General features: G+C 60.9%; 1 protein-coding gene and 1 long non-coding RNA gene across 2 annotated transcripts; one reads left to right on the top strand and one right to left on the bottom strand.

Moving 5' to 3' along the window:
* Positions 1 to 3,099: 3,099 nt before the first annotated feature.
* Positions 3,100 to 22,962, top strand: LOC143688329 (uncharacterized). The gene is made up of 3 exons (XR_013177947.1): positions 3,100 to 3,197; positions 20,777 to 20,866; positions 21,388 to 22,962. It is a non-coding gene; the product is annotated as an uncharacterized LOC143688329 (long non-coding RNA).
* CBX4 (chromobox 4) lies at positions 6,329 to 12,857 on the bottom strand. The gene is made up of 5 exons (XM_077166151.1): positions 12,594 to 12,857; positions 12,399 to 12,442; positions 11,183 to 11,248; positions 8,902 to 8,968; positions 6,329 to 8,613 (listed from the first exon to the last, which is right to left on the bottom strand). Exons 1-5 carry the CDS (start codon positions 12,660 to 12,662, stop codon positions 7,195 to 7,197), a joined length of 1,665 nt encoding a protein of 554 aa, XP_077022266.1. The 5' UTR covers positions 12,663 to 12,857; the 3' UTR covers positions 6,329 to 7,194.
* Positions 22,963 to 24,581: the final 1,619 nt, after the last annotated feature.

Consider the following 24,581-nt stretch of genomic DNA (forward strand, 5'->3'; position numbering starts at 1 on the left):
CCAGGCACATCTCTGCAGCAGAGCCAAGACCAAATCCCAGGCTGGGACCTTCCACTTCAGTGCTTCCCTGTCCGCTGCCCTTGGATTTCTCAGCTCGCCGGCTCGCTCCCTCTCCCCCATCCCCAGACTTACTGGCAGACAAGAGGAATAACTCATGTGAGTCAAAAGCAATTTGCAAACATAAATAATTTCCAATGCCAAGAGAGAAGATGGTGGGAAGATACACGGAAGGCTGCGGAGAGCAGGCAGCCAGCCCTGGGTCTCGGCAGCCCGCCTGCCCTGGTGGAAGTGTCAGGAGCAAGAGATACCTGGTAGGAAATATTTGTCATGATGTTTCTGCAGCTCGAAGGGGGATTCTGCCTGCTAGCCTCCCCTCTCATGCTCTGTCTCCCCAACATTCCTATGACTTTGTGCTCTCACCTCCTCCAGAGGGTCAGGAGAAGGTAGATGGTTCTCTGCCTGGGTTAGGCCTTGTCCTCAATCCCCACCAACAAGTCCCCTCCCAAGGATGGCATGTCACGCCATTCTGTCACCAGACCAGCATCCTTTCAGCAGGGTGGGAGCCTGGAGCTGATTTTGATGGTGCTGCTTGTCTCAATTTGTGGGTGACCACCCAGGATCACCCACTGATTCTGTGATTGGCGTTTGTTCAGTTTTTTCTGGGATACTAAGGCTTCAGCTGCCCTGACCGGCAGCCCAGACTCTTCTCTGAGGTCCCCGGGGTGGTGGGGCTGGGGGTGAGGGTGACAGTTCGGAGGAGCGAGCACGTGACACCTACCTTGCCAAAGCCCCTCCCAAGGGGCTGTCTAAAGCAGAGGGAAACAATGAGAAACCAGATACCATGGAGTCAATGAAGAATTTCTCCAATGAACAGGAAAGGAAGGAAATCTGGGGAGGTTTACATTACACCTGGCACAGGTTAAAAGGAGCTGGGGCCGGTTGTTGGCAATATTAAACATTGGGGGTGCCTTCTAAAGGGTCCCTCACTTGGGCAGCAAATGGAGAAGTTCCTGCCAGTACTGGTGCCTCACTGAGGCCCTTCCTCCAGCCCCAAACACACACCCATACCCACACACAAGCACACCACATACTCATGCATGCTTACATATGCATACAGCACATACATACCACACATGCATGCATATGCACGCAACACACAGCTTGCCACTCATGTGTGCACACACACATGCCACAATGCACACATGCAGCACACACGTGCACACCACACATGTGCACACAGCACACTTGCACACACCTCACACACACACACACAGCACACACACATGCACATGCCTGCTACCACACACATCTGTGCTCACACATACCTGTGCACACCTTGTACATTCTGTACTGATGGCACCCCTCTGCCCCAACCTAGATTTGAAAATTTGTAGATAATTTGTTAAGAGAAATAATAAAAATAACCAGAGGTTGGTGACCTCTAACTATGTGCCAGGAACTGTACTTGATGCTTTAAACACACAGTCTACGTGAAGACCAAATCCGAAAACACAGGAGGGATGTGCAGCATGTGCTTTGTGTATGGCTGACCATTCGTGGGTGGGTTTTGTAGTCACATACCCCCATCTCTGCCCTCCTGAGCTGCAAGTTAAATAAAACTAAATACATGAAAACCAGGCAGATGCTGTGCTTTTGGGAAACATAGAGCGTGCACCATTAGGCGAACTACAGAAATTAAACTCTGAGTCTTCCTGGAACGTACTCCAGGATTACCCTTAGGTCTGTTTCCCTAAATTCAATTACCACATAATTACCTGGGGTCTCCTGAAACTCTTGTCAAGAGATCAGGTAAGGGGCCAGGGATGGCAGGGTCCCGGGGCAGCCCGTGTGCGCCGGCTCTCGGTCCCACCGAGGAGAAGGGGAACAGCTGGGGTCCCCAGCCTCTGCTCAGCAGCCTCATGGCTCTGGGGAGGCCCTTGGGGGCAGGGTCTGGCCCCAGTCAATGGCTTGTAGTCTAGGGACCAGGTTCACAGCCCCAAAACACCCCCGTCCCCCAGATACATGCACAGGACCCCATACCCATACACAGAGACACGGGAGAACTCGGCTTCCACAGCATTCACGGAAGAACCGTGCAGGGGCTCGTGCTTGGCAGAGGGCACACAGAGCGTGCCCTCGGCTCCCGCCAACAGAAGGCTCCAGCTCATTGCAGAGTCGAGCCCCCCCCACCCGTGTGCGCTGCAGCATGGTGAGATAGAGTGACAATACTTGGTGGGGGGTGGCAATGAATACTGCAGGAGATCAGGCCAAGCAGGCCTGAGGAAGCTGGAAAAACCTAGAACCATCTCAGGGAGAAGGGGCCCTACCTGGCCTCCGAACGACCAGCAGAGCCCAGATGCTGGGAGCATGGTCGAGGAGACAAATCAAGCTAGCTCTGAAACCCCGCTTCCAGATCGGCGGGGGCAGGTTACCTAAAGCTGCCACACCTTCCTTCTAGCACCTGGAAGGCAGGGACAGTCACAGAACCCAGCCAGGGTGTGGGGAGGCGTTGACAATCCAGGGAGACGATCCCCTAAAGTACCCAGCACATGATAAATGCTCAATCAGCATTAACTGTCATCCTTAATTGCAAAGGGAAGACGGGAGGCGGAGGAGGAGGGGAGGGGGCAGGGGAGGGGGCTTTTGATTGAGGGGCTGCAGCCAGCCACTGTTATCTGCAGGTAACAGCCTCGGAGACCCTCTCCCTTCCCGAGTCTTCACCTTCTCAGGTGAACACCGAGAAGACAGAACAATAAATTCTTTCGAAAAGCACGCGTGCCTGGCTTTGTAATGACCTGGCTCTGCTCGCCCGGGCCCAGTCTAACTCTCCCGTCCCAAAGTCATTCCCAGCGACCCCAGGTTAAGGCTGTAGTAGCCAAGGAGGAGGGTCCGGCTCAAAGGGTCCTTCACGGAAAGAAGGCAGAATGCAGAGGGTTGATGGCAGGGGCTGGCTGCGCTTGGAGAGGGAGGCAGGGGGCAGGGCCTGGGCCAACAAGCCAGGGCTGGAGGCCAGAAATCGTTTGGTTCTGACATGGGATGTTTAATGTTCCCTGGTGAAAAAATAACCGGTGTGCTTGTTTAGGGGTTTTTCCAGAAGTGCTCCAGGCTCTCTCCTGACCAGTTCATCTCCACCTCTACCATGCTTCTTTTAAGGTGACCAGGCCACGGGGGTGGAGGAGGACAGACTTTTCCGTGAGGTAAGTAGGTACAGCAACCAGGCCACTCCTGGGGTGGGGCTGGGGGTGGAGAGGAGCTTCAGTTCAGGGGTCCAAGGTGGGCCAGGGACAAAAGGAGCAGTTGTGGTCCTCTCCATTTCTTTGTCTGGATTGCCTCATGCCCAGAGCAAACTTGCACCCCCACCCCTCACCCCCAGCCTAAATCACAGGGGCGCCCCTCTCCAACCCGATGGACAGACTCTTTGACATTCTAACAACCACACTGAGCATCCACGGTTTTCAGTTACATGTACCTTCTTGCTCCTGAAGGGTTGAAAGTTCCTTGTGGACAGGGACTGACTGTTGACAGTGCTCAGGATCCAAACAGGATTTCCAGATAAAATCCAGGATGCCGGTTAAATTTGAGTTTCAGATAAACAATGCCTATTTTTTTTTAAAAGTGTAAGTATGTCTCAAATACTTCATGGGACATACTTACACCAAAAAAATGATTCATGGTCATCTGAAATTCCAACTTGTTCTGGATTTTTGCACTTAAGTCTGACAACCCTACAGTCAAAGCTCCTGGAAGGTTGGGGGGGGGCTCCTCCCCAAACAGCAGTGGGATCCAAGGATGAAGCAAACACTGAAGGCTCTTTTGAAAATGGTCTTTCCCCACAGGAGGGGGCTTTCGGGACACCAGTGCTAGAGATGAGGACAGGGGTGGCACTGGGGGGGTACACATGTGCCCCTCCCCTCGTGGGATGTCAGCTTCAGCCTCCTCTAGACTCAGCCCCATTAGGAAGATTCCTTTGGAGAAGTAAGCAACCAAATCAACCTGGGACCCCAGCCCCCTGCTTTCCTTCTCTCCCCTGAACTTGGGTTCAGAGAAAGGGTTTGTGACCTTTTCTTGTGCCAGGGCAGAAAAGTGGTGGGCCTCAACAGAATAAATCGGGGTGACCAGGCTCTCCCCACCCGGAGACATTCCTGGCCCTCTCCACCCCATGCCGGGGCCCCTGGCCCTCTCGTGTTTCTGAGCCGTGGACACGTCTTCCCAGGCCTGTGTCCAAGAGGTCTGTGGGCAGAGCGCCATGGTGTGCTTCCCTGCAGGGTGGCAGGGTAAGCAGCTCAGTTCTGAGTCAACACAGAACTGGGTGGTGGCCACTGGGCCTGGACAAGCTGTCTGTCCATCAGATCCTCAGACTCTTGCCTCACAGGGAGTCTCAGACCCTGGCGGGGGCAGGGTGCTAAAAGAGAAGAGATGCCCAAATAAGCGGTCCCTGATGCTTCAGGGTCACTCACAACAGATCCCTGACCGTCCTGAGGACAGAGGGTGCCGTGGACACTCCACTGGGTCTGGTACCAGGCCAGGCACTCCAGTGGCTCCCCTGACACCAGTCTCTAGGGTCTTTTCCAACACCATGCCCAAAGCCTCAGCCCAGGAGGTCTGGCCACCATCCAGGCCTTGGGCCACCTGAGCCTGTACCCTTCTGGGGACAGTGGTGGAGGCGTTCCCGCTCTGCTATCCTCTGCCCCCCCTCCTCCAGGCCCAGCCTGAGCAGAGGCCACCCACGGGAGAGGGGGCACCCCAGGGGCAAGGGCACACGCATCACTCACTGTGCAAACCCAGACAAGGGGCTCCACTTCCCACTACCGATTTTTGAGTTCTCCTGAAGTAGAGAAGCAGGGAGATGAAATCCCCGCCTGGCATGTGCCTTTGTGTGCCAGCGGGTGAAGGACAGGCCCAATTCCAGCCCCGATCAGGCAGTTTGCCAGGAACAGTCAGAACCACCCCGCCCTCCACTCCCAGGGTGGCAAAGGGCATTGGTGACATGCGGGGGTGGGGGTGGGGGGAGTGTTTCACTCATTCTGAAGGGGGCTCAGGGCCCTGGGGGAGTGGGAGGGACAGTTTACAAAAGCCAATGCTAGAAACATCCAAAGGTCTGTTGTTGTTTTTTTTTTTAAGAACTTCCCTTCCCTCCTTCCCCTCCCCCCCAAGCTCCCCTCCCCCAGCCCTGGCGCTGGTGGCCTGCAGCCAACACTGGCCACACTGGCCACCTCCGGGCCTCCCCTTTCCTGGCCGGCTATCTCTTCCCTAGCCTTCCCACCCTAGCACTCTGTCGCGCCCCGCCCCCCACCCCGCGCACCCCGCGTTGACCTCTTCCGCCCTGAACGGGGTCCGGCGGTCCCAGGCGAAGGCTTGAAGGGGCGCTGAGGCCAGGCAGCCCCGCACCCCGCAGGTCCCCAGCCCCGCGGCCCCTGGCTCTGCTCGGCTTCCCCAGCTGAGAGGAATATCGCTGCGTCTGCAGAAAGCCGGCCGCGAGGCCCACTCTCCTCACCCTCCTCCTCAGCCACTCCAGGGGCCCCGGGTTTGCCACCCAAAGGGGGATGGGTGAGACGGAGGAGGGGGGCAGCTTTCCCTGCTCATGAAGGAAGTGGAGATGTGCAGGCATGGCTTGCCCGGCCTCCCCCCTCCTCTCTCACCTCGCAGAAAGCCTCCCCCCCCCCCCCCGCCCCGACCCCCGTGCCCCTGCCGCGCTCGCTGCGCCTCCCGTGGGAGCCTCCGGCCTGGTGGTTTCCGGGGAGAGGCTGGCAGAGAAAGAGCCTCAGCTTCCTCCGTCGGGTGGGGCCGGCGATGCCAGCAGGGGACGCTGGAGGGAGGGGTTCCCCTCCCCGCAAGACCTGCCCTGGCCGGGTGGGCGGGGCTTATTAGCGAGTGAAGCCCCTCGCCTCGCCAAGGAGGGCCTGCGCCCGCCCTGGGTGTGTGGAGCATCGCGGGGGGCGGGAACCTAAGGTCAGCAGCTGGCGGCGTGGGGAGGGAGGGAACCAACTCTTCCTGCGGCTCCGTGTCCCTCCTCCCGCCTCTCCCTCCCCCACTAAGTAACTCCCGAGGCCCCAGGGGGCGGGGATGACGTGTGCATCCTCGCGCCGTGATTTCCCTCCCCGTTGGCGCGGGGTCACCCCTCTTGCGCCCGCGCCGCGACCCGCGAACCAGCCCCCTTGGCTTTGCCACAGGTGTAGCGCCCCACCCTACTTCCGCAAAGCTTTAGCGCCAGGTGCGCTGGATTCGCCTTCCTCCATGACGCCTAAGTCGGAAGGGGCTGGGGGTTCGGCCACCACCCCGCACCTCCGTCGGCCCCGCTGCGCTCAGCTTAGACAGCTCAAAATGCACCTTCAACATCTCCATTTAATATTTACATTCAAGCAGGTAATAATTGGAAGCTTATAGTTTAGACATTTCTAGTAGCAGCAGTTTCTAGACAGCTTGTTTAGCCTTTTAACAAACTTTTTTTTTTTGCACATAGAAACAACACATCCATGTGTACAGTATCAAAAAATATATACCAAGGTTACTGGTATTGCAGTTCGTAGAAGGGAAGAAGAAAGGGGAGGGAATGAAATCAACTGAAATACTGGATGAAGGGGAAAAAAGATCAACAGAAAATAGTTTGTCTGATATAGAATATAACATGATCTAGAGGAAACTCCATAAATCTAGGTTTTTATATTTCAATATATAAATACCTACAAATAAATATATATATATATGTATATATATATATCAGCCCGAAGTGGGGGTGGGTGGGTCGGGCCTTTGAGCTCAAACAATACATTTCAATAACACCACGTACAAACGGGAGTAAAGTCAGCACTTGACAAGTTAGCACGGTTAAAATATAATACTATAACTCTGACCGCCGCGCGTGGCTGCCCTGTCAGGTCCGGAGGTCCATGAGGGAGGGGAGAGGAGGGCGGGGGAGAGGGGCGTCCCGCCTGGGGAACCAGCAGGTGGAGGGCGAGACCCGCAGGCACGGCGTGGGAGGAGGTGGCCAGCGGAGCGGGCGGGGCATCCCGGCCGGGACCGGAGAGTGGCGCGCCGCCCAGAGTCGGGTTACCGGGGCTCCTGGCTTCCTAGCCCCCGGCGGCGCGCCCCAATCTCCGGTGGTCAGCCGAGGGCGCGCGTCTGCCCCCCAGGCCGCGGGGTGCACAGCCTCCCCTGCGGGCATGGCGCTGTCCCTTCCGAAGCCCCCCGCCCCGGCTACACCGTCACGTACTCCTTGAACGTGACGGTGAGACAGTTCGCGGTGACGTCGGTGATAATTATATTCCCAAAGAAGGGCTTGAACTCGGTCAGCGGCTCCTCGGGCTCGTCCTGGGCCTCGGCCGCAGGCTTCTCGGCCGCTGGGGCCGCCGCCGCCGCCGCCGCCGCCGCCGCGGGCGCCTCCGGCTTAATTTGGAGCGAGGAGGGCGGTTCCCCCGCCTCGCTGCGCGTCTTGACGCAGCGCAAGTCTATGGGTTCGTCCAGGTCGGAGTCCAGCAGGATGACCTCCGGCTGCGGCTGGGGGGCGGCGGCGGCGGCGGGGGGCGCTTCGGTGGGGCGCTCGGTGGCCGGGCTGCCCCCCAGGCAGGTGGGGGTGCTGATGCTGCGCGCCGTCAGCCGCTTCTTGCAGGGCTCCCGCTCGCCGTGGGTCTCGGAGAGGCAGCGCTTGCGCGCGTGGGAGAGATTCAGGCCGACGGCATGGTGGTGGTGGTGGTGATGGTGGTGGTGGTGGTGGTGGTGGGAGGGCGGCTGCGTGCTCCGGGCCGGGTCCCAGGCCAGCAGGTCCGGCTTGGTGGTGAGCTGCAGGGGCTGCTCGCCGAAGGCCTCCTTGGCCGGGGAGAGCTTGCGGGAGCCCGCGTCCGGAGGCTGCGGGTCCCCGGCCCCGGGCGCCTCCTCCTCCCTCCTCTTGGAAGGCGTTTCCGCCTTCTTTTCCTCGGCGCCCGCGGCCTTTTTCAAGGTCCTGTCGGCCGGAGGGTGGCGCTCCTCGGCCGCCCGCTTCTTATGGCCGGGGGAGCGCGCCTCGCCCTCGGCCGCCTCGCCGGACTTGATCTTCACCGCCTGCATGCCATTCTCCATGTACTTGCTCATCACGATCACGATGCGCCCGTTCTTGTTCTTGTTTTTGACGATCTTCATCTTGCCCCCGATCCCATTGCCCGTCCCCGCCTCCTTGGGGGCTGGAGTCATCCCGTTGGGGGGCCCCTTCTCGACGCCCTTGCCTGGAGCCCCAGCTGCCCCGGCCAGGGGCTTCACCGCCCCCAGGTAGCCCTTGGCCCCTGCACCGTGGGCCCACTTGTCGGGCGGGTGGCTCTTGGCGCCCAGGTCCGGGCAGGTGGGGCTGGGCGCCTCCTTGTGGCCGCCCTGGTACTGCAGGTCGTACATCTTGGGGTCGGGCTGGTAGGGGTGGTGCTTCTTGCTGTTGAGCTGGTAATAGTACTTGCCGCTCTTGCCCGGAGGCGGGGGCTTACCCGCCCGCTCCTTGCTGTGCGGCTGGTACTGATGATGTTTCTTGCTGTTGAGCTCGTACTGGTGCGCCTGGCCCTTGCCCTGCGGGCCCAGGTCCAGCTTGGCGCGGTTGTCGGCGGAGGAGTCCTGGAGTCCGCTCAGCACATTGGAGCGCCGGGCAAAGGTGGGCACCTGCGGGGGCCGGGGTGGGGGGGTGGGGGGGAGGTGAGAGATAGGAGGAGGCCGGCCCCGGCGCCTGTTCAGCGCATCGGGAATCCCAGCCCGGACCAGGTCTCTGTCACAGGGGGTGGGAGAGAGGTCAGGGTGTGAGAGGTCTAGCAGAAAATAAGAGGAAACGGGGTGGGGGAAGGGGTGTCCGGGAGGAATTCCCACCGCCATCAGGGCCTGGAGGCAAAGCTCCAGTGGCAAATGTCAAGGAAACGGCTGGTGGGGGCCCTGGAGCCAGTGGGGTGCATTCACCTGCACGACCAGTGGTTTGGGCTTCGGCCCTCTCTTCCGGTATCCCATCAGCTGCTCCTGCCGTTCCCTGCGGAGAGGGAACACAGAACAGCGCTGTTAGCCTCAGGCCCCCCCTTTCCTCGCCACCTCCCGAATCCGTGGTGACAACCTCCCACACCCACCCACCCTCCCCCCCCCCCAGCGATTTAAGCATAGTGGGCAGCAGGACCCACCCGGAGGGATAAAGAGCTGGGGGCCGAAGGTCGCCTCTGCCGCCAGCTGGGCGCCGCCGTCGGGTCCCAGCTCCCGCTCCACGCTCGCGGCCACCCTCCTCTACCCGGGGGTCCGCAGCGGAAGCCTCCCTCCCTCGCCCCCACTGATGTCCACAACCTAGGACAGCCGCACCGAGGCCGGGCCTCGAAGCCGGAGAGGCGGCGGCTCCTGGCTGGGTCCCCGGCCCTGCGCAAAGCGCAGTGGGCGCGGGGGGTCCAGGGAATGCAAACAAGTCCAAACGAGGTGTGCGACCACTGCTTTCCTCCCGGTTCAGAGGCGCGGGATGCTAATGACCTCATTAAGATTCAGATAACGAGGGCCGCCGGCAGAAGGGAGGACTCGTTGGCTTCAAGGCTGGGCACTAAACAGGGGGAGGGGCTGCGCCCTTGTTTACACAGCCGCAAATGAGCCAATTAGGGGCTGGGGGCGGGGGCGGGCCGCCGCGGCCGCGGCCGCGGCCTGACCGGGTTAGCAGCCACCTGGTTAACCAGCTTCCGCGGGCAGGTGGGCGGGGCGGGGCAGGGGCGGCGCCAAGAAGCTCCTCCCCGTCGCCCGGACTCCCGGCAACCTCGATTTCCCAATTATTAATAAAGCCCGCAGGCGGCGGCGCGGGTCAATACCGCTTCCAGGTCCCGCCCGCCGCCCGGCCGAGGGTGACCCGGCGGACTGGGGTTGGGTCATCCCAGGCACTACCCAGACCGCCACGGGGAAAGGGGCGCCTCTCCAGCGTTGGCCCTGGTTGCAGCCCCATCCCCGGGCCAGAAGCCGGCTCTCCAGCGACCCCAGGTTCCCCACACCCCTCGCCGCTCGTGAGCCAGCTCAGGGGAGTTCCCCCGTGCCTTGGGGAGGGGCCCGGGTCTGACTCCGAAGTTGCGTGGCATTGCAACAGCCTGCGCTTTAATTCTTCGGGGACCCACTATGCAACATGGCATCAGCCGCTGACATGGTTACAGGGTGGCGAACTCCCAGGTGGAGTCGGGGACAGGAGCCCTGCTCGGCGCCCACCCCCCACCCCCCGACCCCAACCCCCTGGCCGCGCGCCGCGGGAGAGCAACTTCCCCGCCTCACTTGCTCAGAGGGTCTAAAGTTTACCGTTTTAGCGCCAAAAGCGCTACAGGAAATAACGCGAAATAAAACGAGGAGGGGGGTAGGAAGGCCGCACCGCCGCCGAGCTCGCGGGCTCTTGCCGCTCCTCCCCTCCTTGCCCTTCCCCCTCCGACCTCCCCCGAAACAGAGAACCACAGCCACGGGCGGCGAATCCAGCTGCAGCAGCTGCAGCGTGACAAGCATCTGTGTGCACGAGGATGAGCCTTGCTGAAGAAGCCACCCCTCCACCATCCGGCGGCACCCACCCCGTACCCTTCGGGCCAAATTCCCCCTCTGTCCCAAGGATGGGGAGCCCCGTTCTTCCCCCACCCCAGCAGCCTAGTGTGAGGGGTGTGAAGGGCATCTGGCGCTAGACAGAATCTTTCCCCTGTCGCTCCCGAGCTCCCTTGGGGGTGGGGGTGGCAAGGCCCCATTAACTTTTCTCCAGCCCCCAACAGGTTAAGTTCAGTTCCGTGACGTCCGGGCGGTTTCACAATGCCAGCTCCCAAGGAGCTGCCCCGCGAGCTGCCCGTGCCAAGCGGTCGGTGGCTGCAGGAAAGCAACACCTAGGCTCGGGGGTGGAGCTGCAGGGGTGCCAGAGGAAGGAGGCCGCGGGGAATGAGGTACAGCCCCGAGTTCTCCCGGCAGCTGCAGGGCCACCCGGAGGCACCCTTCCCCAAGTCGCCCCCAAACGCAAGCCTCCCTTTCCCCGGGCGCCGCCCCGCCCCCATCCCCTGGGTTGCAGCAACCGCCAAGGACGTTGGTTAGAGAGCAGCCGAGGCCGCAGCCTGGCCCGTGGTGGCTCGGCCGGGAGGGGGGGGACGGAGGAGGGGCGATGGTCCCCTTCCCCCGCCCTTTCCCCTTCCCTACTGCTGCGTCGCCCACTTTCCCTTTCCCTTATACGGCCACGGCAGCGGGAGGCGGCTGCTGGGGGTACGCTCACCTGTTCTGGAAGGCGATCAGCAGCCGGGGATCCAGGATGTTCTCCTCAGGTTCCCACGTGTTATATCTTGTAAGGGAAGAGGGAAGGGAACACGGCGTAAAAAAAAGAAAAAAAAAGGAAAGAAAAAAACGAGCCAGCTTTGTGGCCTGCAGGTGGGGGTGACATAAGACCCTACTATGTCTTCATGAACCGAAAGCTACTAGGCTGTGGGGGTGGGGGAGCAGGCCTGACACGGTCCCTCATCCCCCCCAAGTCAAAATAAACACATGGGCACAGAGAAAGGGGAGGGGTAAGGAAAATTAAACTAGCAGTTTATTTTGCAGTTGTCAAGAATTTTAAGCATGTTACTGCGACATGTTGCAAAGCCACTTCGCTCACCAGGAGCCGAGCGTGCAAAGCAGTCGAAATGCAAAGTTGCTGCCCCCTCCTCCTCTCCCGGGCCCCGAGTCTCCACGAGGGCTTCAGCCGTTCCGGGTTTGACCCCTAATCCAATAACCGTCAGCCGAGCGGCCCCCCCATACTCCCTCGCGGCCCAAGAGCCCGCTGTCACGACAAGCAAACCCCAAATACTCAGCCACACAAAAATATGCCTCTGTGTGTGTGAGAGAGTGTGTGTGTGAATGTGTGTGTGCGTGTGCCTGCGCCTCTGTCTCCATCCGGTGCCATCGCATTTCAAATTAAAAAAAATACATTCCCAACCCAAAGCGCCGCAGTGACAGTTCCCAACATTTTCTGCCTTTTTGCTTCCCCTCCCTGCACCGCTAGGAGCGAGGAGCACAATTGCATTTTCGTCGCTTTTTAATTTTTTTTTTTTTTTTTTTTTTTTGGTTTTGCAATATGGAGCCGTTCGGTGGAGGGAAAGGGGAAAGGAGCCATTTTCTGCTGCACATCAGTCAGTGCCTGCGCCCTCCCTCCCTCCGCCGGCCTCCCCGGCTCGGCCCCGCGTCTCTCCAGCTCCTTCGGCTCCTTTTAGCGCATAAATTAGTGATGGCATTTCCCGGAGAGCGGAGCACAACACAGGGCGCCGGGCTCGGCGGCTCGGCTTCCCCAGTGCCTGCCACCGACTTCCCCACCCCCTCCTCCCTCCACCCCACCTCCACCCCGCCTCCCGTCCGCTCCCCCCCCCACTCCCCACCCCACCAGCCCGGCGGGTCCGGCCGCCCCGGAGCCCCGCGGTTCGGCCCCCCGTCACCCCCTCCCCTCCGCCGCTACTTACTTGGGGGACCAGCCTCTCCATTTCACCAGATACTCCACTCTGCCCTGGGGGTGGAAGAGACAGGACTCCATCAGCTTCCGCGGGATCCCCGGCCCCGGCCCGCAGCCTCCCCACCCCCTCCCCGCCTCCTCACGGGCTGCCTCCCGACCGCGGCCCCCTCGCCGCCGCGCCGCCGCGCCGCCGCCGCCGCCCTACCTTGCGGATCCGCTTCTTCTCGATGCTCTCCACGGCGAAGACGTGCTCGCCAACAGCTGGCAGCTCCATGGCCCGGCCGGAGCGCGCCGGGGCGCGGGGGGCCCGCACGGCTGCAAAGCTGCTGGCTCCCGCCGGTGCCCACCGCCGCCCTGGTCGAGGTGCCCCGCCACCCGGGCCGCCGCCGCCGCTTGCTCCGCACCGCCCAGCCGATCGCCGCTGCCCGCGCCCTGCCCGCTCCCGGCGCTCGCTCGTTCAGACAACTGAGCCCGGGCCGCGGCTGCACAAGAACTCATGCAAATCCCGGACGTCAGCGGGCGGGGCCTCGCAGGGCCCAGCTCGGCGTCAGGGGGCGGGCCGCGGCCCGGATTGGCGCAGCCGGGCCTACCGGAGGCCCCGGGCCCGGGCGACAGGGCGGGGGAGGAGGGAAGGCGCGGGAGGGGGGCTGGAGGGGGGAGGGGGCCGGGAGGGGCCGAGGGAGGGATCTGCGAGCCTGGGAGAGGGAGGTTGGGGAGCGGGAGCGGGAGCGGGCACCGGGCAGGAGAGGTGTGTCGCCTGCAGAGAGGAGGGAGACGCGAAAGGTGGACGGGCCCTCCAGTCGGGCTCCTCGGCTATGCACCCCCCCACCCTCGCACCCTTCTCCCCCGCGGATCCTCTCTCAGTGTGCACGAACCGGGGACCCCTGCTGGGGGCCACGGAAGCTTCCACCGCAGTTTTCCAATTGCGTCATGTGAGGTTCCGGACGTACCGGGAGCCGCCGGCAGGGGGCAGAATCGGAGCAGGGGCAGCTGGCGCCCCCCCTCCCCTGCCACCAGGGCCCCGCTGCCCCGCCCCACGAGGCTTTGGGCATTTAGGAAGGCGAGGAAGGGACGAGAAGGGGCGGGGAGAAGAGAGAGGTCTGGGCGCGAAGGACCCGCCAGGGCAAGCGTGAGGGCAAGCGTGAAGAAGAGACAAGAAAAGGGCCCAAGGAAAAGGCGGCCCTGGGCCCTAGCGCGCGCGAGTCCCAGCCAGAAAGGGACTCCGAGGCCACTTGCACTCCGCATGCGGATCGGCTCCGAATTTACCCTCGGCCCTCTCGTGGCGAGGCGGGGACGGGATGTCCAATTTCCAGCAGCCCCCGCGATCAAGCAGGGGAAGAGGCAGGGAAGACAGAGATTAGCGGGCGCAGGGGATGTCCGGGTCGGCTTGGGGCCCCGGGGGACTCCGTGGGGTCCCCGGGAGAGCTTTGACTCAGAGAGCGGGGCTGGCCGAGAAGCAGTGGAGCCTGAGCTGGGGGAAAGCGGAGTGGGCGCGAAGGGGGCAGCCAGGGGAATGGCCGAGGAGCCCTGCCTTCGTCGTCAGTTCGCGACCGCTGGTCCCCAACGGGCAGCCGAGCGAAGCCCTCCTGATGCAGCCGGAGAAGCCGCCGCGTGTGAAGTTTAGCACCTCGCGCGGCGAGACGGCGCGTTTCCGCGGGCCGCCCGGGTGTCCGGCTGGGGGAGCTGCTGCGCCCCGCGCGGCCTCTCGAGGGCGCCACCGTCAGGGCCGCGAGCACCGTGGGGTCGTGGGGGGAAAACCCTGGGGGTGGGGGTCAACGTTGTCCCGAGCGGGAGGGGCAGGAGCGCGCCTGCCCCTGGGTGTGCCCGGGCCCCCAGCTCTGGCTCCAGGAGGAAGGGGAGCAGGAAGGTTGCGCAATCCCTTGGCTGGGCGTCCATCGAGAAAGCAAGAGAGCGAGCGTGGAGCAAAGCGGGGAGGGCGGCTGGCGGTGGGGGGCAAAGAGCCATCCGGGTTTCAGCTTCCGCCCTCACACACGTCTCAGAATGCTCGGTGGGGACTGTGCCGGGTCTCGGGCGAACCGGGGAGGGGCGAGGCGCGGGAGCGAACCCCCAAAGCAGGAACGGGGCTCGTCCTCTCGCAGGCATCTAAGAGTGAAGCCTGCTGCTGAAGGACGCACACGCGGGCTCTCCCCATCCCACCACCGCCTCGCAGCTACCGCAGCGGCGACCGCTGCCCGGGAAGACCCGCGTGGCTCCTCCCCCGGCCGGGGTGCTGCGGGTGGGGGTCATGTTCTGGCGGCAGCGGGGTGGGGGGTGGTTGACTTGATCTGCAGTGGCTGCTTCCTGACTAGCTTGAGGCACATATCAAGGGCTCCGCGAGAAGCCGGGGGCTGGGGACCCGCAAGGAGGGGGCGCCTCCTGCCTCTTGACCTCCCAGCCGGGCGCTCTCAAGGTTCACAAAAGCTTTGGGAGGCGACACTGGGGGTGTGGGCACAGGAAAAGGGTTTTTCTTCTCCCGCTGTGTGGTTTTTTGGCTTTTTCCCGAGTCTCTTGCCCAGGGTGGAGGAACCCTCGAGTCGGACAACCGCGCTGCGAGGGGAAAGGGGTCCCCCGGCCCGCGCGGGGAACATTATCTGCGCCACTAGCGCCCTATCTCTGCTGAGCCAGCCGCCCAGGCCGTCGGCGCTGTGGGTCGGTGGGGAGGTCTGCAGCGGCTTTGTCCCGGCCAGTCCCCTCGTCCGGGAAGGGGCTGAGCTTCCCGACACTCCGCCTGCTCCCTCACTCGAAAATCCCCTGGAAAATCTGTCTCCGGAGGGTGTTTCCGCGGCGTCCCGATCCGGGGGTGCCGGGGTAGGCAAGCAGCCGCTGCAGCCTCCCGGCCACCAGGGGCGTTGGACTCCGCAGGCCGAGGCTCCGCACGTTCGGCCGGGGCCCCTCAGGGCCACACTATGGGTCCCAGTGCCCCGACGGCGAGTTTGCGCAGGAGCCGGGCTGGGCCAGTCGCCGCGCTGGGGAGGAACGGGGACTCCCACCCGCCCGCGCAGCGGACCTTTTCTGGAGTTGCCTGTGCGGTGCCGCAAAGAGTCACCAGGCTCCCCAAGACTGCACGAGGGGATGCTCCGAAGCGCCCAGAGGCCTCGGCCCCCTGCCCCGGGTTTTTCTGCGGAAGACTCGGAAAGTGACCGAAATACACAAACATCTGCCGAACTCGGCAACTCACTTCTCTCGCGCGGTTGTTTATGATATCCTCGCCGAGGGTGGGCCAGTTTGGAGAAAGGCTCACTCGGGGACCCCCATCCTCACCTCCACAGGGGCACAGACCCCCCCCCTCGCTCACCTGCCAGCGCGCGCGCGCGCGCGCGCGTGTGTGTGTGTGTGTGTGTGTGCGCGCGTGTGTGTGTGTGTGTAAATCAGGTCTGCGGGAGGGCGAATGGGAAACAGGGAGGGGACAGGGACAAAATCCGGGGAGGGGACAGTGGCCCCCTGGAAGCTCTTCTGATAACGCCCGCGAGCCCTTCTTGGGGCGAGGCCTCCCACTCCACGCCCTGCCTTGGCCCCTCGGAGGCAGCTGCAGGAGAGTCTGGTCCTAAAGCCTGGATTCCCAGAACGTTTGGTTGGGGCCCCTGCCCCCGACCTGGGACCCCATTAGCTACGCGAGGAACCTCGGAGAAGGGCTATCGGCCCGCTTATTTGGCGCTGTGCCCTCGCAGACGGAGCCGGCTCGCATCCCGCGGGTTCCCTACCGGGCGGAAGCCTCCTGGCTGCTACCTCAGGCTGGGGCCCCCAGGGGCCCTCAGGGGCCCCGGAGAGAGCAGCGGACCGCTGAGCCCTAAGCTCGAGCCCCAAGAAGAAAGGGCCGCAGGAGCTGACTTTGGAGGAGCCTGGAACCTCTTATGGCGACAGACTGGGGGGTGGGGGGGGGTGGGTCACTGAGAGTCGGGTCCCGAAGGGGCCTGAACCAGCGCCAACTGGGGAAGAAACGACTTCTCAAAAAAGCCTCCCTGAATGGGCGCCCTGGGCCGGAGAGTCCCACCGCCCGCCCACAAAGAGCCCCGGATCTGGCTCTGCCCACGGTGGCGCCGGGGCCGCCTGGCTTTGCGGGCTATTGCCACGACTCTGAGGGCTCTTTAGCGGGTCTGCTTCCCTGCTCCCCCTCCCCGCAAGGCGGGCTTTCCGCTAGCCCAGGGAGGGATTTACTAGCAACGACTACAAAATCTCGCTCAGACTTTACAGGAGAGCTCATTTCTCTCCCTCGTCCTTAGCAGGGAAACTTTTCTTTGAGTTCAGCGCTAGCATTTGTCATATTGTATTTTAAGCTGTGGCTTAGGGGGAGCGACCTGGAGGGAGTGTGCGGGCATGTGTGTGTGTGTGTGGGGGGAGTTGTTTGGGGGGTGTGCGGGAGCCAGGCACTCTGCCCCCTCGGCCCTCCAGAAGGGGTGGCTTTGTCTCTGAGGGCGCCGCCCCGCTCTTTTGTCCCCACCCCCCAGGTTTCTGCTCTTTGTCACACCGCCCGAGAAGGGTCGGTTTTCCCTTTGGGTGGCCAAATCTCTGCCGTCCCCGCGTCTCAACCCCGCGGGCCACGTGAAGCTGCGGCCGAGGGTCCAGGCGGGGGGCCGGGCGGTCCGCGAGGCACAGGTCCCCTGGCAGGGCGCGGGCACCCCTGGGGGCCACACGGACACCCGCCCGGCCTCCTCCGCATTGCGGCACGCGGGAGTCGCCGGCGCCCGAGCCCGACGCGTTGTGCTCCACATCGTCGGCTGGCCCATCCCCTCGCACAGTCAGGGTGCCTCCCCACACCCGCCCCGCGAGGTCCACCCGGCCCCCCGATCGGCATTCTGTACTCTGCACCCGCCTGCTGGGAGGCCTGCGCCCTCGGGCCCCCTAGCTCCCAAAGTGATCTTTCGAGCCGCTTCCGCCGCCTGCAGCCGCCACCGCCGCGGCCGCCGCCGCGCGCTCACAACGGCCTCGGCGCACTTTGTGTTCTTTTATGTGGGGTTCGTTTTCCGACGGTCTCCCCGCAGGGTCCCCTTCGCCCCGGACGGCCGCCCCCGCACGCCCGCCCCCTGCGTTTTGCTCTCGGGTGCCCCCGTCGCGCCCCGAACCCAGCGGGGCCCACACACAGGCAGATTTCTTTCTTTGCTTTTTCCGACCAGGAGCTGCTGCAGCAAACCGGGGAATGAAATAAAAATCGCCAGGCGGACCCCGAAATGGTCGTCAGGCGAAAACGCAACCGCACCTCCCCATCCTCCCCCGCAGCCCGCGGCGCGCGGCGCCCCGACCCCTCCCCCTCTCCTGCCCCCGCGGCGCGCGGAGGGTTAAGCGCGCTCGCGGGGGGAGAGTTGGCGTGGGGGAGGGAGCTGGGGGGGGGGGGCGCTCGGTGAGTGGCGGGTGTGCGCCGCGGCCGCCTGCCGCCTCCCGCCGGGGAAGCAGGGCTGGCTCCCGCTCCCCACCCCCCACAACCGCCAGAGCAGCGGGGCCGGCCGGATCGGAAGGGCCCCGCGCGTCCCCGCCTCCCAGGCTGGCGGAGAGCCGGCTCTGGCCGCGGCCCGGAACCGCGGGGACGCTGTTCGGAGGCCGCGTCCGGCGTCGCCCGAGCGGGGGAGGGGACGGAGGCTCCGGAGCCGCGGCCGCGCGTCGCCCGCCACTCGATCGATCCCCAGGGGCGGGCGCGCGGCGGGATCCGCTGGACACCTAGGGTGGGGGGAAATCCACCCCACCCCCACCCCAGAATCCGGGGGCGAAGGGAGGGGGTGCTCTGGGAGCCTGTGACCGCGCGGCATGGCGGCTGGGAGGGCCCAGGAGGGCCGCACCTCGGCCTGCACTGCGGGGCATGGGGGTCTGAGGACCGTGGGGACGCCTCGGACACCCCCAAAGTTCCATATTGTCTATATCGGACCCGGCTGGGGTCACTTCCGGAACTGAGTCTGGGCCACGGTGCAAGTTCGGCCCTCCCTGTCCAGGCCCGCGGCCCCCCTCCCCCACCGCCGATGACGAGGTCGTCGGACGTGGTCACCCAACCCATCTCCCTTGCCCCACCCTCCTGAATTCGATGGAAGTGTGCGGTATCCTCCTGTCCCTATCTCCTGAAAGGTACCCCAGGTTTGCCCAAGAAGCTCCTTTCCCCAGCTCCCTCGGCAGGGCTGTTTCCTGGGATGACCCCCAAGGGTCCCCTCGGGAACCCCTTCTACCCAGCCCCTGGCTGAGGCCTCACCTGCCGGCTCCCGGCGCGCAGGCGGGGCGGGGTCAGGGGCGCGGGGCGGCCTGCACCTGCCACGCCCTCCTCTAGGGGGCGGGATCCCCCTGGTCTGGCGGGCGACTCGGGGCCTGCCAGACGGGCGGTCCTTCCGCACCCCTGCTGGAGTGGGCAGGAGGGCTGGACCCCGGGGGAAGTGGGGGGGTCATGCTGTCGTGGGGGAGGGGCAGAGGAGCCCCAAGCGCACTGCTTCCTGCACCTCCCCTCCCACTCTGGCTGCATTTTCAGCCAGAGAGATCCGGCTCCAGACGGGTTTTGGACGTATGAATCCCTGGCCCACTGAGGACCTCACTTACCTTAATAGCAGGGGCCACTGTTTCCAGAAAATGGCTCCCAGCTCAGCGTCCTTCCACGCCAGTGGAAAGTGACATGTGGCACACACATACCGCTTTTTATTTGAGTTTTTTTTTTTTAAAGGAAATTTCAGGTCAAGAATATCACAAAGCCCCTTTCTGCTATCAAGGAACCAAAAAACAAACAAAAAGTCAAACTGATATTACAGTGCAGATTTCCCCAGAAAACTGACCCACTGCTTAAGTAGGAGCTAGAGTCCTGGGAGAGAGCTTAGAACTGAAGACTGCCCCCCACACCCCAGGAACTGTTACCCTAGACTGAGGTTGGCTGAAAAAATGTTTGCATCACCCTGAAATTCCTAGCCGTGAAATCTTCTTAAAATTGTCTTGATATTCCTAGGGAAGGAGGCTTTCCGGGGTTTGCTGAGTGAGAAGGAGAACCAGAGATCTGCAAGGGGCACTGGCACCCCAGAGACCCAGATCTCTGATGGAGTCTCTGAAGGAAGGGCAGGAACTGGGTGGAATTTGTCTTGGGTTTATTTGCAACCAGTGGATGAAAGTTCAGGTAAAGTTCAGTGTCTTGTTTTTACTGGGCTTGGACCAAGCTTGAGTGGCAGTGGGACTATCATGGGTGTAGCCGTGTGAGCGTGTGGCTGTTGAAGGGTGGCAGAGGGCACGCACCCAGGCAGAGCTAGCATTGTACATTTCTCCATCTGCCCAGAAGGTGCGGTGCCAAGCCCACGGTGCTGTCAGGGACCCACGAAGATGTTTTAATTTCTTTTAAAACAAGACAACAAATAAACTTTCTGTTGAGGAAGTCATTTTCGTATGTCACATTAATAAGCTCATCTTCATAGTAACACAGTTGTAATATGTAAATTTGAGTGTGCACATATATATATATATATATATATACACACACACACACACACGTGTGTGTGTGCATGTGTTTATGTGAATATATATTTTTTTGTTGTGGTTTGCTTTTATGGAGGAGGGGGACCAGGAAGGCAAAAGTGCCCAGGACCCAGGAATGTCAGAATGTGTTTGTGCTTCTGGGCAAAGGCTCAAGAGAGGTGCTTCTGGGGGGACCTGGCAAATTGGGACTCCCCCACTCACCCTGGGGATGGCCTCAGGCTGGGTTGGCTGTTCTCCTCGGCGAGTCCTGAGGACTCGCTCGTGATCTGTGGCAGCTACCTTGGATCACTTCCCACCTTAGAATACAGGCTTCTGTCGGATGCTAGTGAAATAAGAGCAAATGCAAAAATGATAGGGGAGACCAGGAGATAATGCCCAGGTTCTGCTCTCCTTTCCTTCTCTTATGTAAAGAATTCCAATCCAAGTGCCCGAGGACCAGCTCTGGCTCATGGATTTCTCCCGGATGCCTGTCTGGCCTGGTTGCCCGGATTCGAGGGTAATGATGATAAAGGAGCGGTTGTGTATTCTTTGACTCAATCCCCAGCACACACGACCTTGCCTGAAACTGGTGTTTCCTTTGATTCCAAAGAAATGGCAGCTTGCTGAAGAAGACCCTTATAGAGAAAGGTTCCTTGGCTTTTTGAACCTATTGGTGATTACTAGGATGGATTTTTTTTTTTTCCTGGCAGATGAGGGGAGGAAGGCTGGAGACCAAAAACATGTGCCATAGGAGCCAAGAATACTGCTGAGAACCACAGAAATATTGCTACAGAAGCATACGTGGGAGAGGAGTCTTTCTCAGAATTTTGAAAAACAGCTACAGCTGTTATGTACACAGAGAAGGCTGCAGAGAGCCCCCCTCCCACATGATCTGCTGATGGGACTCTCACCTCCTCCTTCCCCACCCGCTGGTAAAGACACACTCCCATGTGCTAAGCCGGACTTCTGTCTCCATTCCCCAAATAGACTCTGGCAGCCGGACAGCCAGACAGGGATGCAATGCTCCTGGGGCTGAGCAGTTGGGCCAAGGGTGACTCAGCTTCTCAACCTGAGCAGGTGAGACTACTCCCCACCCCGGGCCCTTGGATGTGGCAGGGACTAAGTGGCGACAGCGTGCTCTGCCGTCCTGGATGGTTTGCCTGGGCTCTGGGCAGCCCAGCTCCAGCCTGCAGCACTGGCGCCCGCCAGCCTCTGGCGCTTCGATTATACACGCAGTCGTTTTTCATGTCACTCATTAGACGGCCCCATTGTGAGCCCTGCACAGCAGTGATGGTCCCCTAAACTCAGATCTCCCGACTGCAGAGGGGTCAGTGGGCCTGCCACCAAGGAGCTCCTATGTCCTGATTCCCCCACCCCCCAGAGGAGACTTGGGTGAACAGGCAGCACCCATTTCCTGTCCACCCCCGTCCCACAAAGACAAGGGCTCTATTGTGAGGCTCCTGTAACCTGGGGAGGGGGCAAAGGAGGGGTCCCCCGCCATGGAGTGGAAGTGGGGCTGCTGGGGTCCCCTCACCTCCCCCACCTTCTGCTCTTGTCCTAGCAAAAACGCTTGTCCCTGTGCGTCCCCCTCCTCACAGGTTGGCTGGGAAGGGTGCGGAGGTGTGCCCTTAAGGACAAAAGGGACCCCGCGGCAGGGGCTCGCAGAGGAGCTGGCTGCAGGTTGCCTGGGTGAGCTGTCGATAGAGTATTGACTTGGTCTGCCGGCAGGCTGTAATTGCCCACTTCAGAGCAGCCAGCGCCTGAGCCCCCTCCAGGCCTGGTCACAGACGGGCTCCACGTCTGGGTGGGGGATCCCCAGGAAGCCCCACCGGGGCCCCCATGGCTTCTGGGAACCCATCGGTCCCAAATCTGGACGTTTCTTCCCCCCCACCCCCGACTCCTGTTTTAACCTGATGCAACCCCAGGAGATCTAGCTCTCTGGAGTCTTTTCTGTTTTCCATCCAGGGGACCCCTTCACCCCATTTCTGGCTCCCTGCTGGCCCAGACAGATGCGGCGGGAGCTCTCTGGCCACATTCGGGGCAGGGTCCTGGGTCATGAAAGGGCTGGGCCCCTTGTTAAAAAATTATTAAGAATTTCAAGATGGCCAGGGCAAAGTGTTCACCCTGGTGTGGAGTCCCGTGGGATGGCCACCCTGTCCTGGCCTCTGCTGGTTCTCCGTGGCCTGGACTCTGCTCCTTTTTTTGGTCTTTGCTGCCCTCTGGGTCTCGGGGCGCCCACCCCAGCTCACTCCCACCACCGCACGGGCAGCCAGGCTCCCTCCACCATCAGGTCCTCGGGGAGGAGCACTGACCTGTGAATCCCCATCATCCCCGCTCCGGGAGTCTTAGCTGGGGCCTCTGTGGTTAGGGAGACCCTCTCTGGCCAAGATGACCAGGCCACTTGGCAAGGGAGAGGTTTAGGGGGGCCGCAGATGAGGCAGGCATTTTTTTTTTAATTCATCGTCAGATCATTTCTCAGGACATTTGCATCAATTCAGAAAAAGAAATAAAAAGACAACAGAAAAATAAAACGAAAACAAAAAAAGTTATGCATACTGTGCTGGTTTGAAAGGAAGTATGCCCCCTAAGAAAAGCCATGTTTTAATATAAATCCCATCTCATAAAGGTAGAATAATCCCTATTCAATACTGTATGTTTGAAACTGTAATGAGATCATCTCCCTGGTTGATGTGATTTAGTTAAGAATGGTTGTTAAACTGGATTAGGGGATGACATGTCTCCACCCATTTGAGTGGGTCTTGATTAGTTTCTGAAGTCCTATAAAAGAGGAAACATTTTGGAGAGAGGGATTCAGAGAGATTCAGAGAGAGCAACACTACAAAGCAGAGTCCACCAGCCAGCGACCTTTGGAGATGAAGAAGGAAAATGCCTCCCGGGGAGCTTCATGAAACAGGAAGCCAGGAGACCAAGCTAGCAGATGACACCGTATTCACCATGTGCCTGTCCAGCCGAGAGAGAAGCCCTGACTGTGTTCGCCATGTGCCCTCTCACTTGAGAGAGAAACCCTGAACTTCATCGGCCTTCTTGAACCAAGGTATCTTTCCCTAGATGCCTTTGATTGGACATTTCTTTAGACTTGTTTTAATTGGGACATTTTCTCGGCCTTAGAACTGTAAACTTGCAACTCATTAAATTCTCCCTTTTAAAAGCCATTCCATTTCTGGTATATTGCATTCCAGCAGCTAGCAAACTAGAACACATACCATACCCCTTACCTTTCCCTTTCATTGATCACTAGCATTTCAAACTAAATTTATTTTAACATTTGTTCCCCCTATTATTTATTTTTATTCCATATGTTCTACTCGTCTGTTGACATGGTAGATAAAAGGAGCATCAGACACAAGGTTTTCACAATCACATACATTGTGAAAACTATACCATTATACAATCATCTTCAAGAAACATGGCTACTAGAACACAGCTCTACATTTTCAGGCAGTTCCCTCCAGCCTCTCCATTACATCTTGGATAATAAGGTGACATCTGCTTAATGCGTAAAAATAACCTCCAGGATAACCTCTCCACTCTGTTTGGAATCTCTCGGCCATTGACACTTTATTTTGTCTCATTTTTCTCTTCCCCCTTTTGGTCGAGAAGGTTTTCTCAATCCCTTGATGCTGAGTCTCAGCTCGTTCTGGGATTTCTGTCCCACGCTGCCAGGAAGATCCACACCCCTGGGAGTCATGTCCCACGCAGACAGGGGGAGGGTGGTGAGTTTGCTTGTTGTGTTGGCTGGAGAGAGAGGCCACATCTGAGCAACAAAAGAGGTTCTCTTGGGGGTGACTCTTAGTGAGGCAGCCATTTTGAGGGGTGGCCTCGTCAGGTCATGGCCTGCTTTGCCTCCCGGCTGTACCCCCTCCCGGCTGCACATGCCCCATCCTTACCCACTTTTACAGACTGACAGCTGCTGAGAGACTTGTTTGTGTTGTAGAGACATCCTTGCACTTGGGGTGCAGGCGGGGTGCACCCTGACTCTTTGTAATATCAGACCCAGGTCCACCCTTCCCACCCCTCCAGATGGCGTTGAACTTTGGCCCCGTTGGAGCCTCCTTTGGCCCCGGGACTTAACATGTGATGGAGTGTCTGTCTCTCCCCTCTACCCCGACTACCCCCCCCCCCCCCGTCTGCCCAGGCGTCCGCCAGATAGACAGGTTGAGATTCAGGGGTTCCGGTCGGAAACACGCTGGGACCCAGCTAGCACCGGGGTGCTGAGGCCGGAGGAACGCTGTGCAGAGGCAGGAGGGCAGAGTGGCTAGGGCCAGCTTTAGAGTCATTCCTGGGCTTTCCCATCCATGATTCTAGACCTAACTTTCTCCCTCTGCAAAATGGAGACAGACCTTCTAGGCTTAATCCCTTTCAAAGGCCTCCTTTGACCTGGCCCTGTCAGCCTCGGGCTTCCTGTCCCCCCACTCCCCCGGTGCACTCTGCTCCCGCCCCACTGGCCCCTTGGCTGAGCCCAAGCATTCCAGGCATGCTGCTGCCCCAGGACCTCTGCACTGGCCGTGGCCACACCCTGCCACATGCCTGTCTGCAGGGCGTTCTCCTTTTCTTCAAATCTTTGTGCAAGTGACAGCTTTTCAGTGGGCCGCTCTCCCCCCCCTCCCCCACCCCCACCCCCAGCCTCCTTTCCCTGCTGTGTTTTCTCTTTCTCAAGCACCTTCGCTGTCTCGCCGGCCTCCGTGTCTCAATTCTGCTCTCCCTTGCAGGGCACAGTCCTGCCCACTTTCCCTCTCTAACACTTTCCCGGCATCTAGAGCAGTGCCTGGGC

This window comes from Tamandua tetradactyla, chromosome 6 (genome assembly GCF_023851605.1).
Source record: "Tamandua tetradactyla isolate mTamTet1 chromosome 6, mTamTet1.pri, whole genome shotgun sequence".
Lineage (NCBI taxonomy): Eukaryota > Metazoa > Chordata > Mammalia > Pilosa > Myrmecophagidae > Tamandua > Tamandua tetradactyla.

Excerpts from the sequence above, each read along its gene's own strand:
- CBX4 (XM_077166151.1), bottom strand. The coding sequence starts at position 12,662 with ATGGAGCTGCCAGCTGTTGGCGAGCACGTCTTCGCCGTGGAGAGCATC. Across the intron at positions 12,443-12,593 it reads AGAAGAAGCGGATCCGCAAG|GGCAGAGTGGAGTATCTGGT; the intron begins GTAGGGCGGCGG and ends TTCCACCCCCAG. Across the intron at positions 8,614-8,901 it reads CCAAACCACTGGTCGTGCAG|GTGCCCACCTTTGCCCGGCG; the intron begins GTGAATGCACCC and ends CGGCCCCCGCAG.